This window comes from Oncorhynchus mykiss, chromosome 7, assembly GCF_013265735.2.
Source record: "Oncorhynchus mykiss isolate Arlee chromosome 7, USDA_OmykA_1.1, whole genome shotgun sequence".
Lineage (NCBI taxonomy): Eukaryota > Metazoa > Chordata > Actinopteri > Salmoniformes > Salmonidae > Oncorhynchus > Oncorhynchus mykiss.
The window spans coordinates 8,974,745-9,001,697 of NC_048571.1; the positions used below are offsets into that span (position 1 = coordinate 8,974,745).

Sequence of the window (26,953 nt, forward strand, 5' to 3'; positions counted from 1 at the left end):
GGCAGTGTGGCGCAAGAACAACAACCTCTCCCTTAACGTGAGCAAGACAAAGGAGCTGATTGTGGACTACAGGAAAAGAAGGGCCGAACACACCCCCATTAACATCAACAGGGCCGTATGTGGAGCGGGTCGAGAGTTTCAAGCCCCTTGGTGTCCACATCACCAACAAACTATCATGGTCCAAACACACCAAGACAGTCGTGAAGAGGGCACAACAAAACCTTTTCCCCCTCAGGAGACAACAAATATTTGGCATGGGTCCCCAGATTATAAAGATAATTTCTACAGCTGCACCGTCCTGTTTTTACACTGGTGCTACTCGCTGTTTATTATCTATGCATAGTCACTTTACCCCCACCTACATGTACATAGTACCTCGACTAACCTGTACCCCTGCACATTGACTCGGTATATAGCTTCGTTATTGTTATTTTATTACTTTAGTTAATTTAGCGAATATATTCTTAACTCTATTTCTTGAACTGCATAGTTGGTTACGGGCTTGTCTGTAAGAGTTTCACGGTAAGGTCTACACCTGTATCAGGCGCATGTGACAAATACAATCTGATCTGATTTGGATTGGATCTATCCATTAATACAATCATATAGGTAGAAAAGTCCGTCCCAGAGCCCCATCCAATCTAAACCACAGGTTCACATCTCAAGACAAAACAACTCTTTCATGGTTCTTTTGTTACCCACATTAGTCATGTAGCACACGACCTCATCTCAACCCAAACACAACCTTTCCCCAACTCACCTTTCTACGAGCCATATCTGGGCTAGTATTACCTGTGTTTGTTCACCACTCACCGAGAGAGCGCCATTCACTTTGCACACAGAGATCAGTCACATGTGCTTGAGGTAGTGTTTGAATGAACGCTTCCCATAATGGACTGTGTGCAGAGTTGTGCTTGATGTTGCCTGGTTGGTTGGAGCTATGGGGGACTGTTTGGAAGGAAAACACCGGCCCACAGTCCCTTGGCTGTGGGTTCACTGGTTGCACCAGTTCAGGCTTAAATAAATACGACTAGTTGCGATTTAAGTGAACACATGGGACCTGCTCTACTGAACCTCATAGACAGAGTGGTCCCAGCAGACACCTGGGACCTGCATAGACAGAGTGGTCCCAGCAGACACCTGGGACCTGCTCCACTGAACCTCATAGACAGAGTGGTCCCAGCCGGCTACGACAAGAACACATCATTATACAGTAGGGCATGTAGAAGCATACAGGTAATAATGTACACAGATCACTGCCTTGCTATAGCTCCCCCTCTCATTCACTCTCTCTCTCTCACACACACACACCGCCTCTCCCTCCAGACACAGACACACACACACCGCCTCCCCCTCCAGACACACAGACACACACACACACACACACACACAGTCCAAAATTATTGATGGTCTCTCTTATAAAACCCAGTCTGTTCCCTAAGGTATTCCCGGCAACATCACCGGGACTAAAATATCTAGCGACCCAAATAACTTCCCCCTGTTGGAACTGTCTGAGGCGCCCAACGTTACACCGAAGCCATTTGTTTGACTGGGTAATTAATTTCCTCCTTTTTATAACCAAGTGTTTATGGCCTATCTAGGCCAAGAGTGTACAGTAGTGGGCCAGGGAGAGGTGGGGGATGCAGTCTACTGTATATTGCCTGGGAGACAGAACATCATAGACATACATTTGCTCTAAAATGGCTGCAGGACAGGGACTGGGGTCACAAGATTACAGTAAATAGGATCAACTGCTTGAATGGGGTCCTCTTTGGCCAAATATAGGCCTTCTATAGGTCTATACTGGTAGTGCAATGAGACAGACCAATAGTACTGATCAAAACCAGGCCACTGATGTCAGAAGAAGACCGTGAGGAATGACTTGCCCCAGGATTCATCAAATCACTGAGGGAGAAGATAGTCTCCAGACTAAATAGAGACCATCTGCCAGTTCAGCAGCCTAGCATTAGTTTCTGTAAAACCAGCCACCCTCCTCTCCTCCAATCCCAGCAAAGTTAGCCTGTAGCTGCTATTGTGGTGAACCACAATGTAACTGACCGGGGTTCAAATCTAGGTCTGAACTTAGCCCTCTGAGCTAAAGCCTGGGCATTACTGTCTATAGTATAGCCGTAGCCTAACCACCACTGATGCACTACAGCTGATGGTGCATATTGTATTCCAGTAGCCGGGTCCAGCCAGCAGCCTGCGTTGCTCTGAGTGAGAGACAGCAGAGGGAGGGAGGGGGGAGGACATTACATCGAGGTCCTGACACACACTGGCTGACTGGAGAGCGGCCAGGTCGTGTTGGAACTGAGGAAATGATTACTCAGAGCATATGGAAATACCGCTGGGTTTGCATATTGGGCCACAGAGCTGAAGACACACACACACACACACACACACACACACACACACACACACACACACACACACACACACACACACACACACACACACACACACACACACACACACACACACACACACACACCTCTTATTGGGCAACTCAAAACCACCACATCTTCAGCATCCTACCTCTTCTTAGTAAAGGAAGCCAAGGTCACTTAACATTCTGAACCTAACCACATGCCTCCATGTTCCCATTACAGCACTGTTCTCTCATGTGATCAGTCCCTCACTCTCTCATTCATCCCAATCTCCCTCACCATCATCCATGGGTAACTCTATATCCCAATCTCCCTCATCCATGGGTAACTCTATATCCCAATCTCCCTCATCCATGGGTAATTCTATATCCCAATCTCCCTCACCATCATCAATGGGTAACTCTATATCCCAATCTCCCTCACCATCATCAATGGGTAACTCTATATCCCAATCTCCCTCATCCATGGGTAACTCTATATGCCAATCTCCCTCATCCATGGGTAACTCTATATCCCAATCTCCCTCATCCATGGGTAACTCTATATCCCAATCTCCCTCATCCATGGGTAACTCTATATCCCAATCTCCCTCACCATCATCAATGGGTAACTCTATATCCCAATCTCCCTCACCGTCATCCATGGGTAACTCTATATCCCAATCTCCCTCACCATCATCAATGGGTAACTCTATATCCCAATCTCCCTCACCGTCATCCATGGGTAACTCTATATCCCAATCTCCCTCACCATCATCCATGGGTAACTCTATATCCCAATCTCCCTCACTGTCATCCATGGGTAACTCTATATCCCAATCTCCCTCACCATCATCCATGGGTAACTCTATATCCCAATCTCCCTCATCCATGTGTAACTCTATATCCCAATCTCCCTCACCATCATCCATGGGTAACTCTATATCCCAATCTCCCTCATCCATGGGTAACTCTATATCCCAATCTCCCTCATCCATGGGTAACTCTATATCCCAATCTCCCTCACCGTCAACAATGCGTAACTCTATATCCCAATCTCCCTCACCATCATCAATGGGTAACTCTATATCCCAATCTCCCTCACTGTCATCCATGGGTAACTCTATATCCCAATCTCCCTCATCCATGGGTAACTCTATATCCCAATCTCCCTCACCATCATCCATGGGTAACTCTATATCCCAATCTCCCTCACCGTCATCCATGGGTAACTACCAATATGACAGAGGCTGAACCGTGCATAAGCCACAGACGTTTATCCTGCACTATGTTCCTGTCTGTAAGGCTTCCCCATTCTGTCTCTGGGGGAATCTGAAAGGGCATCCTTTTTCATATCTAGTGCACTACTTCTGATCTAAAGTGCACTACTTCTGATCTAAAGTGCACTACTGTTTAACTCTCTCCTTCCACGTCACAGTAAAGGACTCTTTGGCTGTTACTGGATGTCAATCCTTGCTTCCTCCGTCCTTGTTTCCTCCATTCCTCTCCTCTCTCTCAAAGAGCATAGGAGGAGGTCGTCAGAGGGCAGGGTCCTGGGATCCTCTCCTCCAATCCACTTTACCAGAAAGGTGAGGAATGGAATAAACGAGGATGGAGAAAACAGATTTGACATCTCCCTTCTCTAGACCTCGATGTTCCATGGGTAGGTGGGATTATTGTTCCAGACTAAACAAACAAATGATCCTAAGCCTGCCTGGTGCTCGGTGCCAGCTGCTTAGCAACAGGTGTTGCTAGACTAGAGAGATCTGAGGTTGATTTTATGTTTGGTTGTCAACAGCGGTTGATCATTGATTTGGCATGCTAGGACACCTTCCACTGACGTTTGTCTGGGGTAAAAGGTTATAGAAGAATAGGGCAGACAAGTAAAGTACCATGTATCCTTGGTACACTGTGTTCAGTTGGAACAAAACTCCATGGTCTTAGATAACAACAATGATGAACCTTCTCAGTCTTCCAGTTCCTCACCGATGCTGAGTGTGAGAGACAGACAGGGAGAGAGAACGAAACAGAGACAGGCAGTCAGACAGGCAGGCAGGAAGACAGACAGGCAGGAAGACAGACTGAGACCGAGAGAGGATATAAGAATTGCCAAAATGCCAAATTTTAAGGACATGTCGGAAATGTCTGAGCCCTCTCTCTCGCTCTGGTTGCAATGTCAGGATGAATTGCGACGAGGCATGTCGGATCACTCTAAAGCACTGTAACAGCTTCCCATCTCCACTCAAATGATGTGAAAGTCATTGCCTGGCCATGTGTGAGTCTGGTGTGAGAATAAATGACTGGCTCCCTCTCCCCACTGTTAATCAAATCCCCCCAGGGCAGGGTTGCCAGATATGCTCGACGTGCTCGTCCAGCGCGGAGATGACAGAATCCATACATAAAGATGTGCTTTCCCTCCCCTTTTCTCCTCCTCCTCCTCCTCATCCCCTCTTCCCCCCTCTCCTCTCATCGTCTCTCCAAGAGGGTGCTACTGACGTGACAGTCACTCCTCTGAATGAGACGAGCCAGACAAATGAACGCATTGTCTCCTCCTTCCATCCTCTTCTTTACTTCATCAACACTCCACCTCTCCGTCGACTCCTTTTCAATGCATCACCCACCCATCACTCGCAATCATCTTCTCGCTTGTTGAATGACGAGCTCACCTCTTGGAGGAGCAGGCAGAGTGCATTGTGGTCCGATCACTTAAAAGATGTGTTCTGAGGTCAGAGGGTGACACAGACAGACACACACAAAATGATGATTATGAAGTGATTCACAGTGGAGTGCTTGAATGCCAGTTGAATAATGAGGGCTTGCTTTTGGCAACAGCCTTCTAATGCTTGTATGCATGTCATTTTTCTCCCTGACAGTGCAATAGGAATCTCATTAAGAATCTCCTTGCTGTCAGTCTTTGTATCTGGTCTGAATTGCACCCTGAACTCTATTGTTCAGTGTTAGATACGTTAGATTAGCCTGGTGGTCCAGTCTATGTTAGTTTATATACATTAGATTAGCCTGGTGGTCCAGTCTGTGTTAGTTTATATACATTAGATTAGCCTGGTGGTCCAGTCTGTGTTAGTTTATAGACATTAGATTAGCCTGGTGGTCCAGTCTGTGTTAGTTTATAGACATTAGATTAGCCTGGTGGTCCAGTCTGTTAGTTTATATACATTAGATTAGCCTGGTGGTCCAGTCTGTGTTAGTTTATATACATTAGATTAGCCTGGTGGTCCAGTCTGTGTTAGTTTATAGACATTAGATTAGCCTGGTGGTCCAGTCTGTGTTAGTTTATATACATTAGATTAGCCTGGTGGTCCAGTCTATGTTAGTTTATAGACATTAGATTAGCCTGGTGGTCCAGTCTGTGTTAGTTTATATACATTAGATTAGCCTGGTGGTCCAGTCTATGTTAGTTTATATACATTAGATTAGCCTGGTGGTCCAGTCTATGTTAGTTTATAGACATTAGATTAGCCTAGTGGTCCAGTCTGTTAGTTTATAGACATTAGATTAGCCTGGTGGTCCAGTCTGTGTTAGTGTATATACATTAGATTAGCCTGGTGGTCCAGTCTATGTTAGTTTATAGACATTAGATTAGCCTGGTGGTCCAGTCTGTGTTAGTTTATATACATTATATTAGCCTAGTGGTCCAGTCTGTGTTAGTTTATATACATTAGATTAGCCTGGTGGTCCAGTTTGTGTTAGTTTATAGACATTTTATTAGCCTGGTGGTCCAGTCTATGTTAGTTTATATACATTAGATTAGCCTGGTGGTCCAGTCTGTGTTAGTTTATAGACATTATATTAGCCTGGTGGTCCAGTCTGTGTTAGTTTATATACATTAGATTAGCCTGGTGGTCCAGTCTGTGTTAGTTTATATACATTATATTAGCCTGGTGGTCCAGTCTGTGTTAGTTTATATACATTATATTAGCCTGGTGGTCCAGTCTGTGTTAGTTTATATACATTATATTAGCCTGGTGGTCCAGTCTGTGTTAGTTTATATACATTAGATTAGCCTGGTGGTCCAGTCTATGTTAGTTTATATACATTAGATTAGCCTGGTGGTCCAGTCTGTGTTAGGTTTAGCCAGCTCCTCTCTGTCAATTCATTGTCATGCAAGTGTCTGACGACGATGATACAAGAGTTAGCTACAGCAACTAGAACAGAATATATAACTGTATTAGACTTAGATACAGCAACTAGAATAGAACTGTATTAGACTTAGATACAGCAACTAGAATAGAACTGTATTAGATTTAGATACAGCAACTAGAATATAACTGTATTAGACTTAGATACAGCAACTAGAATAGAACTGTATTAGATTTAGATACAGCAACTAGAATATAACTGTATTAGACTTAGATACAGCAACTAGAATAGAACTGTATTAGACTTAGATACAGCAACTAGAATAGAACTGTATTAGATTTAGATACAGCAACTAGAATAGAACTGTATTAGACTTAGATACAGCAACTAGAACAGAATATATAACTGTATTAGACTTAGATACAGCAACTAGAATAGAATATAACTGTATTAGACTTAGATACAGCAACTAGAATATAACTGTATTAGACTTAGATACAGCAACTAGAATAGAATATAACTCTATTAGACTTAGATACAGCAACTAGAATATAACTGTATTAGACTTAGATACAGCAACTAGAATATAACTGTATTAGACTTAGATACAGCAACTAGAATAGAATATAACTCTATTAGACTTAGATACAGCAACTAGAATAGAATATAACTGTATTAGACTTAGATACAACAACTAGAATATAACTGTATTAGACTTAGATACAGCAACTAGAACAGAATATATAACTGTATTAGACTTAGATACAGCAACTAGAATAGAATATAACTCTATTAGACTTAGATACAGCAACTAGAATAGAATATAACTGTATTAGACTTAGATACAACAACTAGAATATAACTCTATTAGATTTAGATACAACAACTAGAATATAACTGTATTAGACTTAGATACAGCAACTAGAATAGAACTGTATTAGACTTAGATACAGCAACTAGAATAGAACTCTATTAGACTTAGATACAACAACTAGAATATAACTGTATTAGATTTAGATACAGCAACTAGAATATAACTGTATTAGATTTAGATACAGCAACTAGAATATAACTGTATTAGATTTAGATACAGCAACTAGAATATAACTGTATTAGACTTAGCTACAGCAACTAGAACAGAATATATAACTGTATTAGACTTAGATACAGCAACTAGAATAGAATATAACTCTATTAGACTTAGATACAGCAACTAGAATAGAATATAACTGTATTAGACTTAGATACAACAACTAGAATATAACTCTATTAGATTTAGATACAACAACTAGAATATAACTGTATTAGACTTAGATACAGCAACTAGAATAGAACTCTATTAGACTTAGATACAACAACTAGAATATAACTGTATTAGACTTAGATACAGCAACTAGAATAGAACTCTATTAGACTTAGATACAGCAACTAGAATATAACTGTATTAGACTTAGATACAGCAACTAGAATATAACTCTATTAGACTTAGATACAACAACTAGAATATAACTGTATTAGACTTAGATACAGCAACTAGAATAGAACTCTATTAGACGTAGATACAGCAACTAGAATATAACTGTAATAGACTTAGATACAGCAACTAGAATATAACTGTATTAGACTTAGATACAGCAACTAGAATAGAACTGTATTAGACTTAGATACAGCAACTAGAATATAACTGTATTAGACTTAGATACAGCAACTAGAATAGAACTCTATTAGACTTAGATACAGCAACTAGAATATAACTGTATTAGACTTAGATACAGCAACTAGAATAGAATATAACTGTATTAGACTTAGATACAGCAACTAGAATAGAACTCTATTAGACTTAGATACAACAACTAGAATAGAACTGTATTAGACTTAGATACAGCAACTAGAATAGAACTCTATTAGACTTAGATACAACAACTAGAATAGAACTGTATTAGACTTAGATACAGCAACTAGAATAACTGTATTAGACTTAGATACAGCAACTAGAATAGAACTGTATTTGACTTAGATACAACAACTAGAATAGAACTGTATTAGACTTAGATACAGCAACTAGAATAACTGTATTAGACTTAGATACAGCAACTAGAATAGAACTCTATTAGACTTAGATACAGCAACTAGAATATAACTGTATTAGACTTAGATACAACAACTAGAATATAATATAACTCTATTAGACTTAGATACAACAACTAGAATAACTGTATTAGATTTAGATACAACAACTAGAATATAACTGTATTAGATTTAGATACAGCAACTAGAATAGAACTGTATTAGACTTAGATACAGCAACTAGAATATAACTGTATTAGATTTAGATACAACAACTAGAATAGAACTGTATTAGACTTAGATACAACAACTAGAATATAACTGTATTAGATTTAGATACAGCAACTAGAATAGAACTCTATTAGACTTAGATACAGCAACTAGAATATAACTGTATTAGACTTAGATACAACAACTAGAATAGAACTCTATTAGACTTAGATACAGCAACTAGAATAACTGTATTAGACTTAGATACAGCAACTAGAATAGAACTCTATTAGACTTAGATACAACAACTAGAATAGAACTGTATTAGACTTAGATACAGCAACTAGAATAGAACTCTATTAGACTTAGATACAACAACTAGAATAGAACTGTATTAGACTTAGATACAACAACTAGAATAACTGTATTAGACTTAGATACAACAACTAGAATAGAACTGTATTAGACTTAGATACAGCAACTAGAATATAACTGTATTAGATTTAGATACAGCAACTAGAATATAACTGTATTAGACTTAGATACAGCAACTAGAATAGAACTGTATTAGACTTAGATACAGCAACTAGAATATAACTGTATTAGACTTAGATACAGCAACTAGAATAGAACTCTATTAGACTTAGATACAGCAACTAGAATATAACTGTATTAGACTTAGATACAGCAACTAGAATAGAACTTCATTAGTCCATCTGTAGAATAGAACTTCATTAGTCCATCTGAGATGGAAATTCTTATTTTATTCTGCTCCAGGTCACCAAAGCCTATTTCCTCTTGAATTCTGTCCTCCTGTTTTCTAAGAAATGGCCGCTCAGTCATAAGATAGTGTCTCCTGAGCGCTGCGTAACGCCCTCCTGAGAAATGACGCTCAGTCATAAGATAGTGTCTCCTGAGCGCTGCGTAACGCCCTCCTGAGAAATGACGCTCAACCATAAGATAGTGTCTCCTGAGCGCTGCGTAACGCCCTCCTGAGAAATGACGCTCAACCATAAGATAGTGTCTCCTGAGCGCTGCGTAACGCCCTCCTGAGAAATGACGCTCAGTCATAAGATAGTGTCTCCTGAGCGCTGCGTAACGCCCTCCTGAGAAATGACGCTCAGTCATAAGATAGTGTCTCCTGAGCGCTGCGTAACGCCCTCCTGAGAAATGACGCTCAGTCATAAGATAGTGTCTCCTGAGCGCTGCGTAACACCCTCCTGAGAAATGACGCTCAGTCATAAGATAGTGTCTCCTGAGCGCTGCGTAACGCCCTCCTGAGAAATGACGCTCAGTCATAAGATAGTGTCTCCTGAGCGCTGCGTAACACCCTCCTGAGAAATGACGCTCAGTCATAAGATAGTGTCTCCTGAGCGCTGCGTAACGCCCTCCTGAGAAATGACGCTCAGTCATAAGATAGTGTCTCCTGAGCGCTGCGTAACGCCCTCCTGAGAAATGACGCTCAACCATAAGATAGTGTCTCCTGAGCGCTGCGTAACGCCCTCCTGAGAAATGACGCTCAACCATAAGATAGTGTCTCCTGAGCGCTGCGTAACGCCCTCCTGAGAAATGACGCTCAGTCATAAGATAGTGTCTCCTGAGCGCTGCGTAACGCCCTCCTGAGAAATGACGCTCAGTCATAAGATAGTGTCTCCTGAGCGCTGCGTAACGCCCTCCTGAGAAATGACGCTCAGTCATAAGATAGTGTCTCCTGAGCGCTGCGTAACACCCTCCTGAGAAATGACGCTCAGTCATAAGATAGTGTCTCCTGAGCGCTGCGTAACACCCTCCTGAGAAATGACGCTCAGTCATAAGATAGTGTCTCCTGAGCGCTGCGTAACACCCTCCTGAGAAATGACGCTCAGTCATAAGATAGTGTCTCCTGAGCGCTGCGTAACGCCCTCCTGAGAAATGACGCTCAGTCATAAGATAGTGTCTCCTGAGCGCTGCGTAACGCCCTCCTGAGAAATGACGCTCAGTCATAAGATAGTGTCTCCTGAGCGCTGCGTAACACCCTCCTGAGAAATGACGCTCAGTCATAAGATAGTGTCTCCTGAGCGCTGCGTAACGCCCTCCTGAGAAATGACGCTCAGTCATAAGATAGTGTCTCCTGAGCGCTGCGTAACGCCCTCCTGAGAAATGACGCTCAGTCATAAGATAGTGTCTCCTGAGCGCTGCGTAACGCCCTCCTGAGAAATGACGCTCAGTCATAAGATAGTGTCTCCTGAGCGCTGCGTAACGCCCTCCTGAGAAATGACGCTCAGTCATAAGATAGTGTCTCCTGAGCGCTGCGTAACGCCCTCCTGAGAAATGACGCTCAACCACATGAAGCTCCTTTCATAAAGAGTGTGTCATGAGTGATGTCATCTCAGGACAATCTCTGTCCTCTCCTCCACATGCTGATGATCTATTGGATTCCTGGGACAAAGCTTTGCTCACCAACCTCTTTCTTCTGTCCGATTCCTTTGAGGTGGATTCATAGAATTGCTATTACGTCACTTCATTACTTTGAAATGTAGAGATCTGCATCATATCAGATGACGATAGTGATTTATCATACAAGTTACTGCACGTCTGACAATATTTCAGGGTTTTCTCACTACGAATTGAGAAATGAAGGAAAAATGTATGGAAAAATACTAGAATTGAATTGAATGAATCCCTCCATAAGTGAACGGCTGAATTGAAGACTGCTCCTATACCAGTAACCAATCAGCATCAGCAAGGAAACATGGCCATTCTAGAGAGGACTGCAGGCTTGGTGGTGAAGGCAGACATAGAATAAGCTAGAGAGGACTGCAGGCTTGGTGGTGAAGACAGAAATAGAATAAGCTAGAGAGGACTGCAGGCTTGGTGGTGAAGACAGAAATAGAATAAGCTAGAGAGGACTGCTGGCTTGGTGGTGAAGACAGAAATAGAATAAGCTAGAGAGGACTGCAGGCTTGGTGGTGAAGGCAGATATAGAATAAGCTAGAGAGGACTGCTGGCTTGGTGGTGAAGACAGAAATAGAATAAGCTAGATATATCCTGTATCTCCCCATACAGAACATGCACTCACAACACACTGGAGCTTATCAGAAACACAGTCTCAGAGGTCATGTCCTCACACAAGTGTGTGTTTTTGTGTGTGTGTTTGTGTGTGTGTGTGTTTTTTTGTGTTTGCGTTTTTGTGTGTTTATGTGTGTGCGTACACGCCCTCTTACACACTAACCAGAGTGCTGCCGTCTGACAATCCCATTGGGAGTTGATTCTTCATTTCATATGAACGAGCTAAGGAGGTGGGAAGGAGGGAGAAAAGGAGGAAGGGAAGGAGAGAGGGAGAGACGGAGGGAGGGAGGGAAGGAGAGAAGGAGAGAGGGAAGGAGGGAGAGAGGGAGAGTAAGTGCTCTCCTCCTCCAGTCTGCATGCTGTGAGAAAGCAGCTGGGGCCCTACTGAGGATTACAACACACACTCACTCACGCACGCAGCCGGCTGGCTGCAGACAGGGTCAGGATAACACAAGAGACACTCCGGGGCAGATTCCCTGGTCAGTCAAAGGGAAAGCCGGTCAGTCAGTCCAGCTCCATGTCTGTCTCTTCATGCTTTTCTTTTTCTTTGACTCTCTATATCTCTCTATCTCTACATCTCTACATCTATCTGCTCCTGCAGGCTTGGCCCAGTGGACTGTGAAATGTGAAACCCTGCAGTAGCAAATGTGCATGCTTGGCACTTCTCTCCTTTATCTCACTGTCCTCCTCTCCTCTTCTCTCCTTTCCTTCTCTTCTCTCCCAGCCTCTTCTTGCCTCTACTCCCTCTCCTCATCTCCTTGCCTCTACTCTCTCCTCTTCCAGCCTCTTCTTGCCTCTACTCTCTCTCCTCATCTCCTTGCTTCTACTTTCCTCCTCTCCTCTCCTCCTTGCCTGTACTCCCTCTCCTCCTACTCTTCTCTCCTCCTCTCCTCTCCAGTCCTCTCCTCCCCTCTTGTCTTCTCTCCTCTCCTTTCCTCTTCTCATTTTTCCTCTCTACCTTTTCCCTTCTCTCCTCTTCTTGCCTCTACTCTCTCTCCTTGCTTCTACTCTCTCCTATCCCCTCCTCCTCTCCTGTCCTGTTCTCTTCTTGTTTCTCCTCTCATTTCTACCCTCTCCTCTCCTCTTGTCTCCTCTCCTCTCTGCTTTATTCTCCTACCCTCTTTTCCTATCCTCACTCCTCTTTCTTCTACTCTCTCTCCCATCCTCTCCTCTCTTCTCCTCTCCTCTCCTGTTCTCTTCTCGTTTCTCCTCTCCACTTTCTTCTCCTGCCCTCTCCTCATCTCCTCTCCTCTTGCTCTCTCTCTCCCTCCCTCCTTCCTCTCTTTATCATCAACCACCACTGCTACCTGCCAGGTTGCTGGAGATCTCCACACACATGCACACACACACACACACACACACACACACAGCTCCTCTATAAAGACATGCTATATCCCTTTCACTACATTTAGAAACCAAGCACATCTCTGATACAGTAGAGTGATATTCGGCCATGTTGCCTGAGTACTGACTAGACATCCCTTATTGTGAGTGAACCCTGAAGGACAAAGTGAGTGTGTTGGAGGGCAGACAGACTGTCTGTAGGTCAATGTCAGCCAGCTCTTGTGTTGTGGCTGTAGTATTACAGTGTAGCCATGAGGTCCATGTGATGTGGCCAGTGATAATTCTACATCTACCAACTGGGTAGACAGGGAATAACAAAACACTCTACAAATTCTATCAAGACAGCTGGTCAGTCAGTCATGTGACAAAATAGGCAATGTGCTCCTATTCAGGTTATGGTTGGGTGCTGAATCTGTGTATTGTATTGCACGTCCTATTCATGTTCTATGGTCGGGCAGTCTCACCTCGTGTAGGCCTAGCAGCTGATGCCATAACCACCTGATTTATGCCCTGTAGACAGGGAGGAGGGAACACCACCACAATGCCAGTGGTGCCCTTTAAAACCAAGGTTCTATCACAGCATCACTTAAAGCATCACATGTCTACTGTGGGCCACAGCATTAAGACAACATTGTTCCATGTGCCAGGCAGAGTTTTATGTGTTTTATACAGGCAATATTTCTCCATGGAGGTGGACAATGCCAGTCGCTTGTCCCTGAGTGGCTGCCGTCAGGTAGACAGGTCTGTTATAATGACTTATCTGGTCTGGGGATGTCAACTCCAGACCTTGAGACATTTTTCATTCACTCACACAAACATCTAGGAAATATTGCAAGCATATACATTGTAAGTACAATAGGCTGTGTCTCTAGAGTACAACATTTTGAAACTACACCAGGCCTATGTCAGCCTGGATTTAACACTCATTCTACCAGATTGATGACAGGTTGTATTCTCCAGACCAGGATTCAGATTGATGACAGGTTGTATTCTCCAGACCAGGATTCAGATTGATGACAGGTTGTATTCTCCAGACCAGGATTCTACCAGATTGATGACAGGTTGTATTCTCCAGACCAGGATTCTACCAGATTGATGACAGGTTGTATTCTCTAGGCCAGGATTCAGATTGATGACAGGTTGTATTCTCCAGACCAGGATTCAGATTGATGACAGGTTGTATTCTCCAGACCAGGATTCTACCAGATTGATGACAGGTTGTATTCTCCAGACCAGGATTCAGATTGATGACAGGTTGTATTCTCCAGACCAGGATTCTACCAGATTGATGACAGGTTGTATTCTCCAGACCAGGATTCTACCAGATTGATGACAGGTTGTATTCTCCAGACCAGGATTCTACCAGATTGATGACAGGTTGTATTCTCCAGACCAGGATTCAGATTGATGACAGGTTGTATTCTCCAGACCAGGATTCTACCAGATTGATGACAGGTTGTATTCTCCAGACCAGGATTCAGATTGATGACAGGTTGTATTCTCCAGACCAGGATTCAGATTGATGACAGGTTGTATTCTCCAGACCAGGATTCTACCAGATTGATGACAGGTTGTATTCTCCAGACCAGGATTCAGATTGATGACAGGTTGTATTCTCCAGACCAGGATTCTACCAGATTGATGACAGGTTGTATTCTCCAGACCAGGATTCAGATTGATGACAGGTTGTATTCTCCAGACCAGGATTCAGATTGATGACAGGTTGTATTCTCCAGACCAGGATTCAGATTGATGACAGGTTGTATTCTCCAGACCAGGATTCTACCAGATTAATGACAGGTTGTATTCTCCAGACCAGGATTCAGATTGATGACAGGTTTTATTCTCCAGACCAGGATTCTACCAGATTGATGACAGGTTTTATTCTCCAGACCAGGATTCAGATTGATGACAGGTTTTATTCTCTAGGCCAGGATTCTACCAGATTGATGACAGGTTGTATTCTCCAGACCAGGATTCAGATTGATGACAGGTTTTATTCTCTAGGCCAGGATTCTACCAGATTGATGACAGGTTGTATTCTCCAGACCAGGATTCTACCAGATTGATGACAGGTTTTATTCTCCAGACCAGGATTCTACCAGATTGATGAGAGGTTTTATTCTCCAGACCAGGATTCTACCAGATTGATGACAGGTTGTATTCTCCAGACCAGGATTCTACCAGATTGATGACAGGTTGTATTCTCCAGACCAGGATTCTACCAGATTGATGACAGGTTGTATTCTCCAGACCAGGATTCTCCCAGATTGATGACAGGTTGTATTCTCCAGACCAGGATTCTCCCAGATTGATGACAGGTTGTATTCTCCAGACCAGGATTCAGATTGATGACAGGTTGTATTCTCCAGACCAGGATTCAGATTGATGACAGGTTGTATTCTCCAGACCAGGATTCAGATTGATGACAGGTTGTATTCTCCAGACCAGGATTCAGATTGATGACAGGTTGTATTCTCCAGACCAGGATTCAGATTGATGACAGGTTGTATTCTCCAGGCCAGGATTCAGATTGATGACAGGTTGTATTCTCCAGACCAGGATTCAGATTGATGACAGGTTGTATTCTCCAGACCAGGATTCAGATTGATGACAGGTTGTATTCTCCAGACCAGGATTCAGATTGATGACAGGTTGTATTCTCCAGACCAGGATTCAGATTGATGACAGGTTGTATTCTCCAGACCAGGATTCTACCAGATTGATGACAGGTTGTATTCTCCAGACCAGGATTCAGATTGATGACAGGTTGTATTCTCCAGACCAGGATTCTACCAGATTGATGACAGGTTGTATTCTCCAGACCAGGATTCTACCAGATTGATGACAGGTTGTATTCTCCAGACCAGGATTCTACCAGATTGATGACAGGTTGTATTCTCCAGACCAGGATTCAGATTGATGACAGGTTGTATTCTCCAGACCAGGATTCAGATTGATGACAGGTTGTATTCTCCAGACCAGGATTCAGATTGATGACAGGTTGTATTCTCCAGACCAGGATTCAGATTGATGACAGGTTGTATTCTCCAGACCAGGATTCAGATTGATGACAGGTTGTATTCTCCAGGCCAGGATTCAGATTGATGACAGGTTGTATTCTCCAGACCAGGATTCAGATTGATGACAGGTTGTATTCTCCAGACCAGGATTCAGATTGATGACAGGTTGTATTCTCCAGACCAGGATTCAGATTGATGACAGGTTGTATTCTCCAGACCAGGATTCAGATTGATGACAGGTTGTATTCTCCAGACCAGGATTCTACCAGATTGATGACAGGTTGTATTCTCCAGACCAGGATTCAGATTGATGACAGGTTGTATTCTCCAGACCAGGATTCAGATTGATGACAGGTTGTATTCTCCAGACCAGGATTCAGATTGATGACAGGTTGTATTCTCCAGACCAGGATTCTACCAGATTAATGACAGGTTGTATTCTCCAGACCAGGATTCAGATTGATGACAGGTTTTATTCTCCAGACCAGGATTCTACCAGATTGATGACAGGTTTTATTCTCCAGACCAGGATTCAGATTGATGACAGGTTTTATTCTCTAGGCCAGGATTCTACCAGATTGATGACAGGTTGTATTCTCCAGACCAGGATTCAGATTGATGACAGGTTTTATTCTCTAGGCCAGGATTCTACCAGATTGATGACAGGTTGTATTCTCCAGACCAGGATTCTACCAGATTGATGACAGGTTTTATTCTCCAGACCAGGATTCTACCAGATTGATGAGAGGTTTTATTCTCCAGACCAGGATTCTACCAGATTGATGACAGGTTGTATTCTCCAGACCAGGATTCTACCAGATTGATGACAGGTTGTATTCTCCAGACCAGGATTCTACCAGATTGATGACAGGTTGTATTCTCCAGACCAGGATTCTCCCAGATTGATGACAGGTTGTATTCTCCAGACCAGGATTCTCCCAGATTGATGACAGGTTGTATTCTCCAGACCAGGATTCAGATTGATGACAGGTTGTATTCTCCAGACCAGGATTCAGATTGATGACAGGTTGTATTCTCCAGACCAGGATTCAGATTGATGACAGGTTGTATTCTCCAGACCAGGATTCAGATTGATGACAGGTTGTATTCTCCAGACCAGGATTCTACCAGATTGATGACAGGTTGTATTCTCCAGACCAGGATTCAGATTGATGACAGGTTGTATTCTCCAGACCAGGATTCAGATTGATGACAGGTTGTATTCTCCAGACCAGGATTCTACCAGATTGATGACAGGTTGTATTCTCCAGACCAGGATTCTACCAGATTGATGACAGGTTGTATTCTCCAGACCAGGATTCTACCAGATTGATGACAGGTTGTATTCTCCAGACCAGGATTCTACCAGATTGATGACAGGTTGTATTCTCCAGACCAGGATTCTACCAGATTGATGACAGGTTGTATTCTCCAGACCAGGATTCTACCAGATTGATGACAGGTTGTATTCTCCAGACCAGGATTCTACCAGATTGATGACAGGTTGTATTCTCCAGACCAGGATTCAGATTGATGACAGGTTGTATTCTCCAGACCAGGATTCTACCAGATTGATGACAGGTTGTATTCTCCAGACCAGGATTCAGATTGATGACAGGTTGTATTCTCCAGACCAGGATTCAGATTGATGACAGGTTGTATTCTCCAGACCAGGCCAGAGCCATGTCAGTAATACAGTAACATGACATTTATCAATGGTTACATAGTGTTTCAAATGCCTGCAGTAATATCTGGTGTGTGATTGGACAGTGATCTTGAGTTAAGTCTGGATGTTTGAGTGGCTGACAGCAGGAAGCCAATTAAGAAGGTGACTAGAGAGGGTAAAGCCATGGTCATGGACCACTAGCCTTCATTTACACACAAGAACTCTACTGGCACAAGTAGCCGGCATCAAATGACCACGCACTGCTGTTGTCTGCAGCCCAGCGATGCTGGTGGCGAAATCGATCATCCAAAACTGCTTCCATCAGCGCAGGTGGATGGCATGCTGCATGGAAACCGCGTGGTTCTTTAAATGCCTTTACACGCACCGCGTAAAACAAGAAACATCGAGACTTTATGCATACAGAGAAAACTGAAGTGTATATGTTGTCTTTCTTGCATAGTAAGTGAAACAGTTTACTTCCCAGCAGACCAGAGTTGAATAACGCCTGCGGCCCTACGGAGAGTAGGTTGGTTTCACCATGTGTCCCCCGGCGTGACATTTCACCATAGAGCCTGTGCTTATAAAAACTATGACACAATGTGACTCGGAAACCTCGAGGCTTGACTCCTGGACCACATCATTCCCCCATTATAATCCCCCTCTTCCTATTCCCCATTTCCACAGCATCTTGTAAAAAGACCACTTGCTTATCTCGAACGGCAACCCTATACATCTGCGTTAATACATTATGCATTTGAATGGGGAACCTCCTCGCCTCATGCCGCCGAGGGTTTCAAAACAAGTAATCCGACGGAAGCAGATGTATTATTTATGTACAAAGCACTGGTTTTATTATTCAGAGATCTACATCATCCCTGTCGAAATTATGACCGCTTTTCCCTAATTGCTGTTGACAGCTGAGACCATGCGCACCGGTGAAGGATACATTAGCGGCAGCGAATAACAACCTGCGCTCGGCTCAACACAGAACAGCACTCCGCTGGTATGATCTAATATCATAACACAATCATACTTAGTACAAGTTTACATTGCGACACTGTTAATTAGACTACATGCTTCAAGTTAATCACACAGGGTAATATTCTTAACAATACCGTAACAATACATCGTGCAGATTTATTTGCCTAGTATGAAGATTTAATTGCAATAGCGCAGCGGTTTCCTTTCATAAACTCATCTATTTGACAAGTTACTATTATATTTAGGCTATAGTACCTCTCTCTCTGAACTTGTGATGCAAGATATTGGAGGAAAGTTGACGCCTATGTCAGTGATTCGGGCGCACTTCGGTGGCTTTGCCAAACCACCATCAGCAATATAGCTACACTTAACGATTAATATAGCTAACGATCGAAACTCTATAGTCACCTGCTGCCAGTTCTCCTCCAGCGAAGGCATCGCAGAGAAGTAGCCGGTGTCATGCACGAGCTGGAGTTCCTGAAAAATACCGTGATTCGCCAAAACGTCCATGGTGATGCTCTGTATGCGGAGCGCAGAAAGGAGACTGTTCCACGAAAAAAAGGAATCCGGCTGCGCCTAATCAAATGTCAAAATCCACGTTCATGCCAGTCCTTTCAGGAAATATAATGCATAGAAAGAAACATAAACAGATCCGAAAGAAGGAAATATATAGTTTCACTATTTGCTGGAGACTCTAATGAACGAGTTTAGACTTGGTGATAAACGCAAACTTGCAGAGATGATGGAGGCTCCATGTGTATCCGTAGGATATTGCTAGGTAGTAACCTTGCTCATCCCCACTAGGCTTTTCCCCAGCGCTCCGCTTCCGTAGGAAAATGTTCGGGCAGGATGGTAGTAGGCTACAGGCATCGCAAGACAAACGGGGAGGAGAGTAGCGAGTGGAGGGGCGTGTACATACTGTCAATCAACTTCGTGCGTGGCTATATAAGGTAAATGGCTTTGACGATCCCGCCAAAGGGGCGATTTGACAGGTTAAGGTGTGTAAGAGGAGGAGATATGCAAATCATTGGACCACAATAGGCTCTCGGTTATAGGCCTACACATTAACCATATACTCTACGTGTGACTAAAGTAGTAGACCAAAGAATTTAGAAAGACAAACACAGACCTTGGAGTTGCTTTGAAGGTACCAGGTCACCCGTGATACAAGTCAGTATTCGACATCCATCCATGTCTGAGGAAGTCCGGAAATGACGTGAAAAAGGCCACTAGGGGCAATTGTGAGCGCTGTTACCTTTTAAGTAGGTTTCGTTTTGTTTGGGTGTTGGGGATGGTGAATGGGGGTGTAAGCATCTGCTACTGTTGCAGAAAGTTGAACCCAGTGATAAAAGTAATTTTTGAGACTTTGGTTTTAAGCCTGTCCCAAACCTTAACCCTTACGTTAACCATTTGGAGTTAATGACTAACCTCCCTCTAGTGCAACAGGTTGCATGTTCGAATCCAATGATAGAAAGTTATTTTTTAGATTTTTGTTTTAAGCCTATCTCAAACCTTTACCCTTAATCATTCAAAGTTCATGTCTAACCTTAACCACTTCAACATTGTGCGTTTGGAACAACTTCAAAATGATGAAAGTCTTATTGTGACGTGAGACTGTGAGAGTTTGTTGAAGGAACCAACATGTAGCAGTACATGTAGGATATACCCTGTGTCTTTCTCATTTGGGGTCACCAATTTACACAAGGCCCATTATGTGAGGTAAACAGGATATAGTGTATATAACAGTATTCTTCAGTGCAATGAAGTTGTTGGAATACGCCTCAAAGTTTGTGAATGGAACATAACTCTCGTTTGACAATAGACTACCATTGTGTGTTAGGGGTGCTTGTCACTACGACCTCTTCTGAAAGAGGACGTGAAGGAAGACTCCCCATGTGAGAATGAACTCAACCTTTCATCCCCAGACCCTACATTTTCTTAGTCTATGTAGACAAGATTGTTGGCATCTTAAAAGTCCTGCTGAGACTGAGGCTGCCCTAATATGGACACCGTAATACAAACATACAGTACCAATCAAAAGTTTGGACACACCTACTCATCCAGGGGGTTTTCTTTATTTTGACTATTTTCTACATTGTAGAATAATAGTGAAGACATCAAAACTATGAAATAACACATATTGAATCATGTGTTATCAAAATACATTTTAGCCACCCTTTGCCTTGATGACAGCTTTGCACTCTTGACATTCTCTCAACCAGCTTCACCTGAAATGCTTTTCCAACAGTCATGTGCTGAGCACTTGTTGGCTGCTTTTCCTTCATTCTGCTGTCCAACTCATCCCAAACCTTCTCAATTGGGTTGAGGTCGGGTGATTGTGGGGGCTAGGTCATCTGATGCAGCACTCCATCACTCTCCTTCTTGGTAAAATAGCCCTTACACAGCCTGGAGGTGTGTTGGGTCATTGTCCTGTTGAAAAACAAATGATAGTCCCACTAAGCCCAAACCAGATGGGATGGTGTATTGCTGCAGAATGCTGTGGTAGCCATGCTGGTTAAGTGTGCCTGGAATTCTAAATAAATCACAGACAGTGTCACCAGCAAAGCACCCCCACACCATCACACCTCCTCCTCCATGCTTTATGGTGGGAAATACACATGTGGAGATCATCCGTTCACCCACACCACGTCTCACAAAGACACGGCGGTTGAAACACAAAAATCTCAAATTTGGACTCCAGACCAAAGGACAGATTTCCACCGGTCTAATGTCCATTGCTCATGTTTCTTGGCCCAATCACGTCGCTTCTTCTTATTGGTGTCCTTTAGTAGTGGTTTCTTTGCAGCAATTCGACCATGAAGGCCTGATTCACACAGTCTACTCTGAACAGTTCATGTTGAGATGTGTCTGTAACTTGAACTCTGTGAAGCATCTACAGTGGGGCAAAAAAGTATTTAGTCAGCCACCAATTGTGCAAGTTCTCCCACTTAAAAATATGAGAGAGGCCTGTAATTTTCATCATAGGTACACTTCAACTATGACAGACAAAATGAGAAAAAAAAATCCAGAAAATCACATTGTAGGATTTTTAATGAATTTATTTGCAAATTATGGTGGAAAATAAGTATTTGGTCAATAACAAAAGTTTATCTCAATACTTTGTTATATACCCTTTTTTGGCAATGACAGAGGTCAAACGTTTTCTGTAAGTCACAAGGTTTTCAAACACTGTTGCTGGAATTTTGTCCCATTCCTCCATACAGATCTCCCCTAGAGCAGTGATGTTTTGGGGCTGTTGCTGGGCAACACGGACTTTCAACTCCCTCCAAAGATTTTCTATGGGGTTGAGGTCTGGAGACTGGCTAGGCCACTCCAGGACCTTGAAATGCTTCTTACGAAGCCACTTCTTCGTTGCCCGGGCGGTGTGTTTGGGATCATTGTCATGCTGAAAGACCCAGCCACGTTTCATCTTCAATGCCCTTGCTGATGGAAGGAGGTTTTCACTCAAAATCTCACGAGACATGGCCCCATTCATTCTTTCCTTTACACGGATCAGTCGTCCTGGACCCTTTGCAGAAAAACAGCCCCAAAGCATGCTATTTCCACCCCCCTGCTTCACAGTAGGTATGGTGTTCTTTGGATGCAACTCAGCATTCTTTGTCCTCCAAACATGTCGAGTTGAGTTTTTACCAAAAAGTTATATTTTGGTTTCATCTGACCATATGACATTCTCCCAATCTTCTTCTGGATAATCCAAATGCTCTCTAGCAAACTTCAGACGGGCCTGGACATGTACTGGCTTAAGCAGGGGGACACGTCTGGCACTGCAGGATTTGAGTCCCTGGTGGCGTAGTGTGTTACTGATGGTAGGCTTTGTTACTTTGGTCCCAGCTCTCTGCAGGTCATTCACTAGGTCCTCCCGTGTGGTTCTGGGATTTTTGCTCACCGTTCTTGTGATCATTTTGACCCCCATTTTGACCCCTTGTTATCATTTTGCTAATAATTGCTCCTACAGTTGATTTCTTCAAATCAAGCTGCTTACCTATTGCATTTTCAGGCTTCCCAGCCTGGTGCAGGTCTACAATTTTGTTTCTGGTGTCCTTTGACAGCTCTTTGGTCTTGGCCATAGTGGAGTTTGGAGTGTAACTGTTTGAGGTTGTGGACACGTGTCTTTTTATACTGATAACAAGTTCAAACAGGTGCCATTAATACAGGTAACGAGTGGAGGACAGAGGAGCCTCTTAATGAAAAAGTTACAGGTCTGTGAGAGCCAGAAATCTTGCTTGTTTGTAGGTGACCAAATACTTATTTTCCACCATAATTTGCAAATAAATTCATAAAAAATTCTACAATGTGATTTTCTGGATTTTTTTTCTCATTTTGTCTGTCATAGTTGAAGTGTACCTATGATGAAAATTACAGGCCTCTCTAATCTTTTTAAGTGGGAGAACTTTCACAATTGGTGGCTGACTAAATACTTTTTTGCCCGACTGTATTTGGGCTGTAATTTCTGAGGCTGATAACTCTAATGAACTTATTTTCTGCAGCAGAGGTAACTCTGGGTCTTCCTTTCCTGTGGTGGTCCTCATGAGAGCCAGTTTCATCATAGCGCTTGATGGTTTTTGCGATTGCACTTGAATAAACTTTAAGAGTTCTTGAAATGTTCCGCATTGACTGACCTTCATGTCTTAAAGTAATGATGGACTGTCATTTCTCTTTGCTTATTTGAGCTGTTCTTGCCATAATATGGACTCTGTCTTTTACCAAATAGGGCTATCTTCTGTATACCATCCCTACCTTGTCACAACACAACTGATTGGCTCAAACACATTAAGAAGGAAAGACATTCCACAAATGAACTTTTAAGATGGCACAATTGAAATGTTAATTGAAATGCATTCCAGGTGACTACCTCATGAAGCTGGTTGAGAGAATGCCAAGAGTGTGCAAAGCTGTCATCAAGGCAAAGGGTTGCTATTTGAAGAATCTCAAATAAAAAATATTTGGATTTGTTTAACACTTTTTTGGTTACTACATGATTCCATATGTCTTATTTTGTCATTTTGATGTATTTCACTATTATTCTACAATGTAGAAAATAGTAAAAATAAAGAAAAACCCTTGAATGAGTAGGTGTTCTAAAACTTTTGACCGGTAGTGTATATGAGACTGAGGCTGTCTTAATATATATTGACTCAGGAGACTAAAAACAGGTAGACGAAAACTATTCTGATGCCTACTTTCACCTCATCTGTTTTTATGTGAGTAACAGAGCTTATTTGCCTGGATTTGTGTCAGTCTAGTTTATACTGAGTTACCTTACACACACAAACACACACACACACACACACACACACACACACACACACACACACACACACACACACACACACACACACACACACACACACACACACACACACACACACACACACACACACACACACACACACACACACACACACACACACACACACACACATACACACACTCACACTCACACGGTGGCATGCAGCAGAGCCGTAATCTTATTACAGTGTTCTGGGAGGCTGGCTGACGGCCCTGGATGTGTGACTTACACATGGCATTTGGGGAGGGAGAGCACGCTGTGAGCTGATGAAGCACTGACTGACATTTATCCATTTGACTCGTTCAGCTCTCACTCTGTCTCACTCTCTCTCTGTCTCTCTATTTCTCTCTCACAGACACAGGGACACAGACAAACACACGCATGCACACACGTAACCACACAGTCTCTTTCTCTCTACCTCCTCTCTACACCTCTCCCTCTCCATTTTTCTCCCTACCTGTTGAACCAGAGAGAGAGAGAGGGCTCAGATAAGATGTTCTCCCTACGTGTTGAGTCAGAGAGAGACCTCAGATAAGATGTTCTCCCTACATGTTGAGTCAGAGAGAGAGAGAGCTCAGATAAGGTGAAAGAAAAACTAACGATAGAGCTCAGACCAAGACATGTAGCACCAACACACACACACAGGCATTTTGCTTATCTCTGCATGGTTGACTGAGGTGTAAATATTTAACAACTGCTGGTGAGGACCCTGGTGGGCATCTCTGGGGAGTAAACCTACCATCACACACACACACACACACACACACACACACACACACACACACACAGTATGACCTTATCATACCAGCCTATGTTATGTGGCAGTAAACACACACACACGGCGTATCACCGTATCATCCCAGCCCATGTTGCATAGTGGTAAAGTGCATGCATACACAAGCTGCTATTGCAACATAAAAGCTTCCGTCGGTTCCATCGAGAGTCCCTGTGTGCATGCATATCATAGATAAAAAACAAACCGTCCACCACTCTGCTCACACTGTTGCACCGGGATGCTGACATCGCTTTCACCTGGCAGTTAGTGCTTTTACAGTATAAATAATTGAACGACTGCGATCCATCATTGGAATATGAGGCAGCAGGGCTGCTAATCCCGTCAGCTGAATGCAGGGCTTTTATTGAGGAAGATGGATCAGGACAATTTCAATGGACTTTAGTAGAGCAGAGAGCACAATGACAGATGCCCTTTACCCAAAAGGCAGTGGCTGGGTGTGTCACTGACAGGAGTTCACTCATTCAGGTATTTAAGCAGGATGAGATTAATGGGGACCTCTATGCTCGGTGTTCATTGGTTCTAGTCTATTATGGTAAGCCTGCAGTGGAGTGGAACATCCATATGACCGCACATTTCAATGGTGATGTCTATGTGTGTGTTACCGTGGTTGCACTTCCTGGGGCAGTTTCTGGGACTCAGATTCTATCTATTCTTGGACTAATAAATGTTTTCAATGGAGATGCTTCATTGAAGCGATCACTGGTGTAGTGGTGCCTGGAGAAGTGGGTATACTCTCATTTTGCCAAAACATTTCCCAAACAGATCGCCCGGCGAAGTAATGGCGGCCTGTGTGAAAAATCATGTGAGAATTGTACTCTGAATGACCTAAAATGATCAATGCCATATTGGTCTCTCACAGTAAGACCAAACCAAGCTGTGCTGGTGAGTAGGCTAATAGTAGACTACCATTAAAACAGATGAGTCAGAAATGAACAGGTTTCTGATTGTTCCCATTTCTTTCAGGTTTTAGCTCTCAAAGTCACACTTTTTAAATAGAAAAACAACAACATTGGATGTTCTAAGTTCACAACAATGCTTAAATCACATCAGGAGACCACTTTTGAGGACTGGGTAAAATCTAAGAAATGTAGATAATTTTGTTGCGTCGTTATCCTTTAATGAAAGTGTACAGGCAACCAGTGTTTCTGTAGCACACATGAGATGGAGCAGAACAAATGGCCACTGGATCATGATATCATGTGGCCAGGAAGACATAGGCTACTTTAGTTAACGTTTCATTGAGAAGGTTTTGGGGAAGCCGTTCCATCTGAAAACAGTTGCATGTGTGGTGTACGTTTCAGAACAGTGTTTTCCAGCTGATGACATTCTGGAACATTGGCATGTAGGCTTAACCACCATGTGCACATCGCTGCACTCAAATGTGCAGAAATAACAGTTTATCAACATTTTAAGATAAACAGTCTGATCTGTTCCATCAGCCGTATTAATTGATACAGCATATACCTCCACTACACTACTTTGATACACATCAGAGGGAATTATGAAGTGTGTATATGCAATGCCCACTGAAGAAAAGGTGTGTATATGGGTGTATACCTGCATATAGAGTACCACAGTATGAGCCATTATAACCATAACATCTATCGGTCAAACAGGGAAATGGTTCCATTCATTTTCCCCATAGGGGGTTTCAGAAACACTTCAAATAAGGGCTGTGTTTCGTGTCTTCTTACCCTGGCGTGGCGTATTGATAACCATGTAAATCTCTCTCGGACAAGGTGACTTTTATCAATATATTTGCCTCTATTTACTCTCAGAATCGAAAAATGTTAATTAGCAAAATCCCCTATGGGGAAAAATGAATGGTGGAAAAACGATTGGAACCATTTCCCTGTTTGACCGCTAAGTTTTATGGGTATTATGACACCTCCCCTGTGGGGCTCTATACCCTTCACTACACCACTGGAAGAGATTGTTCCTCAGCACGGGAAACAGGCTTGGGTTCAGCATGATGCAGTGCCTACACCCTGGATGTCTAGATGTGTATGTACATAGATAACTATACATATGCACTACCAGTTTG

At 42.9% G+C, this 26,953-nt stretch overlaps 1 protein-coding gene across 1 annotated transcript in view; it reads right to left on the reverse strand.

Annotated features, from left to right (window-relative positions):
* LOC110514048 (Krueppel-like factor 7) overlaps nt 1–19,669 on the reverse strand; it is a 60,619-nt gene extending 40,950 nt beyond the window's left edge. The window contains exon 1 of the mRNA XM_036982451.1: nt 19,211–19,669. Coding sequence (XP_036838346.1) covers nt 19,211–19,312 — 102 coding nt within the window. The 5' untranslated portion in view covers nt 19,313–19,669. The remainder of the gene's footprint in view (nt 1–19,210) is intronic.
* Nucleotides 19,670–26,953: the final 7,284 nt, after the last annotated feature.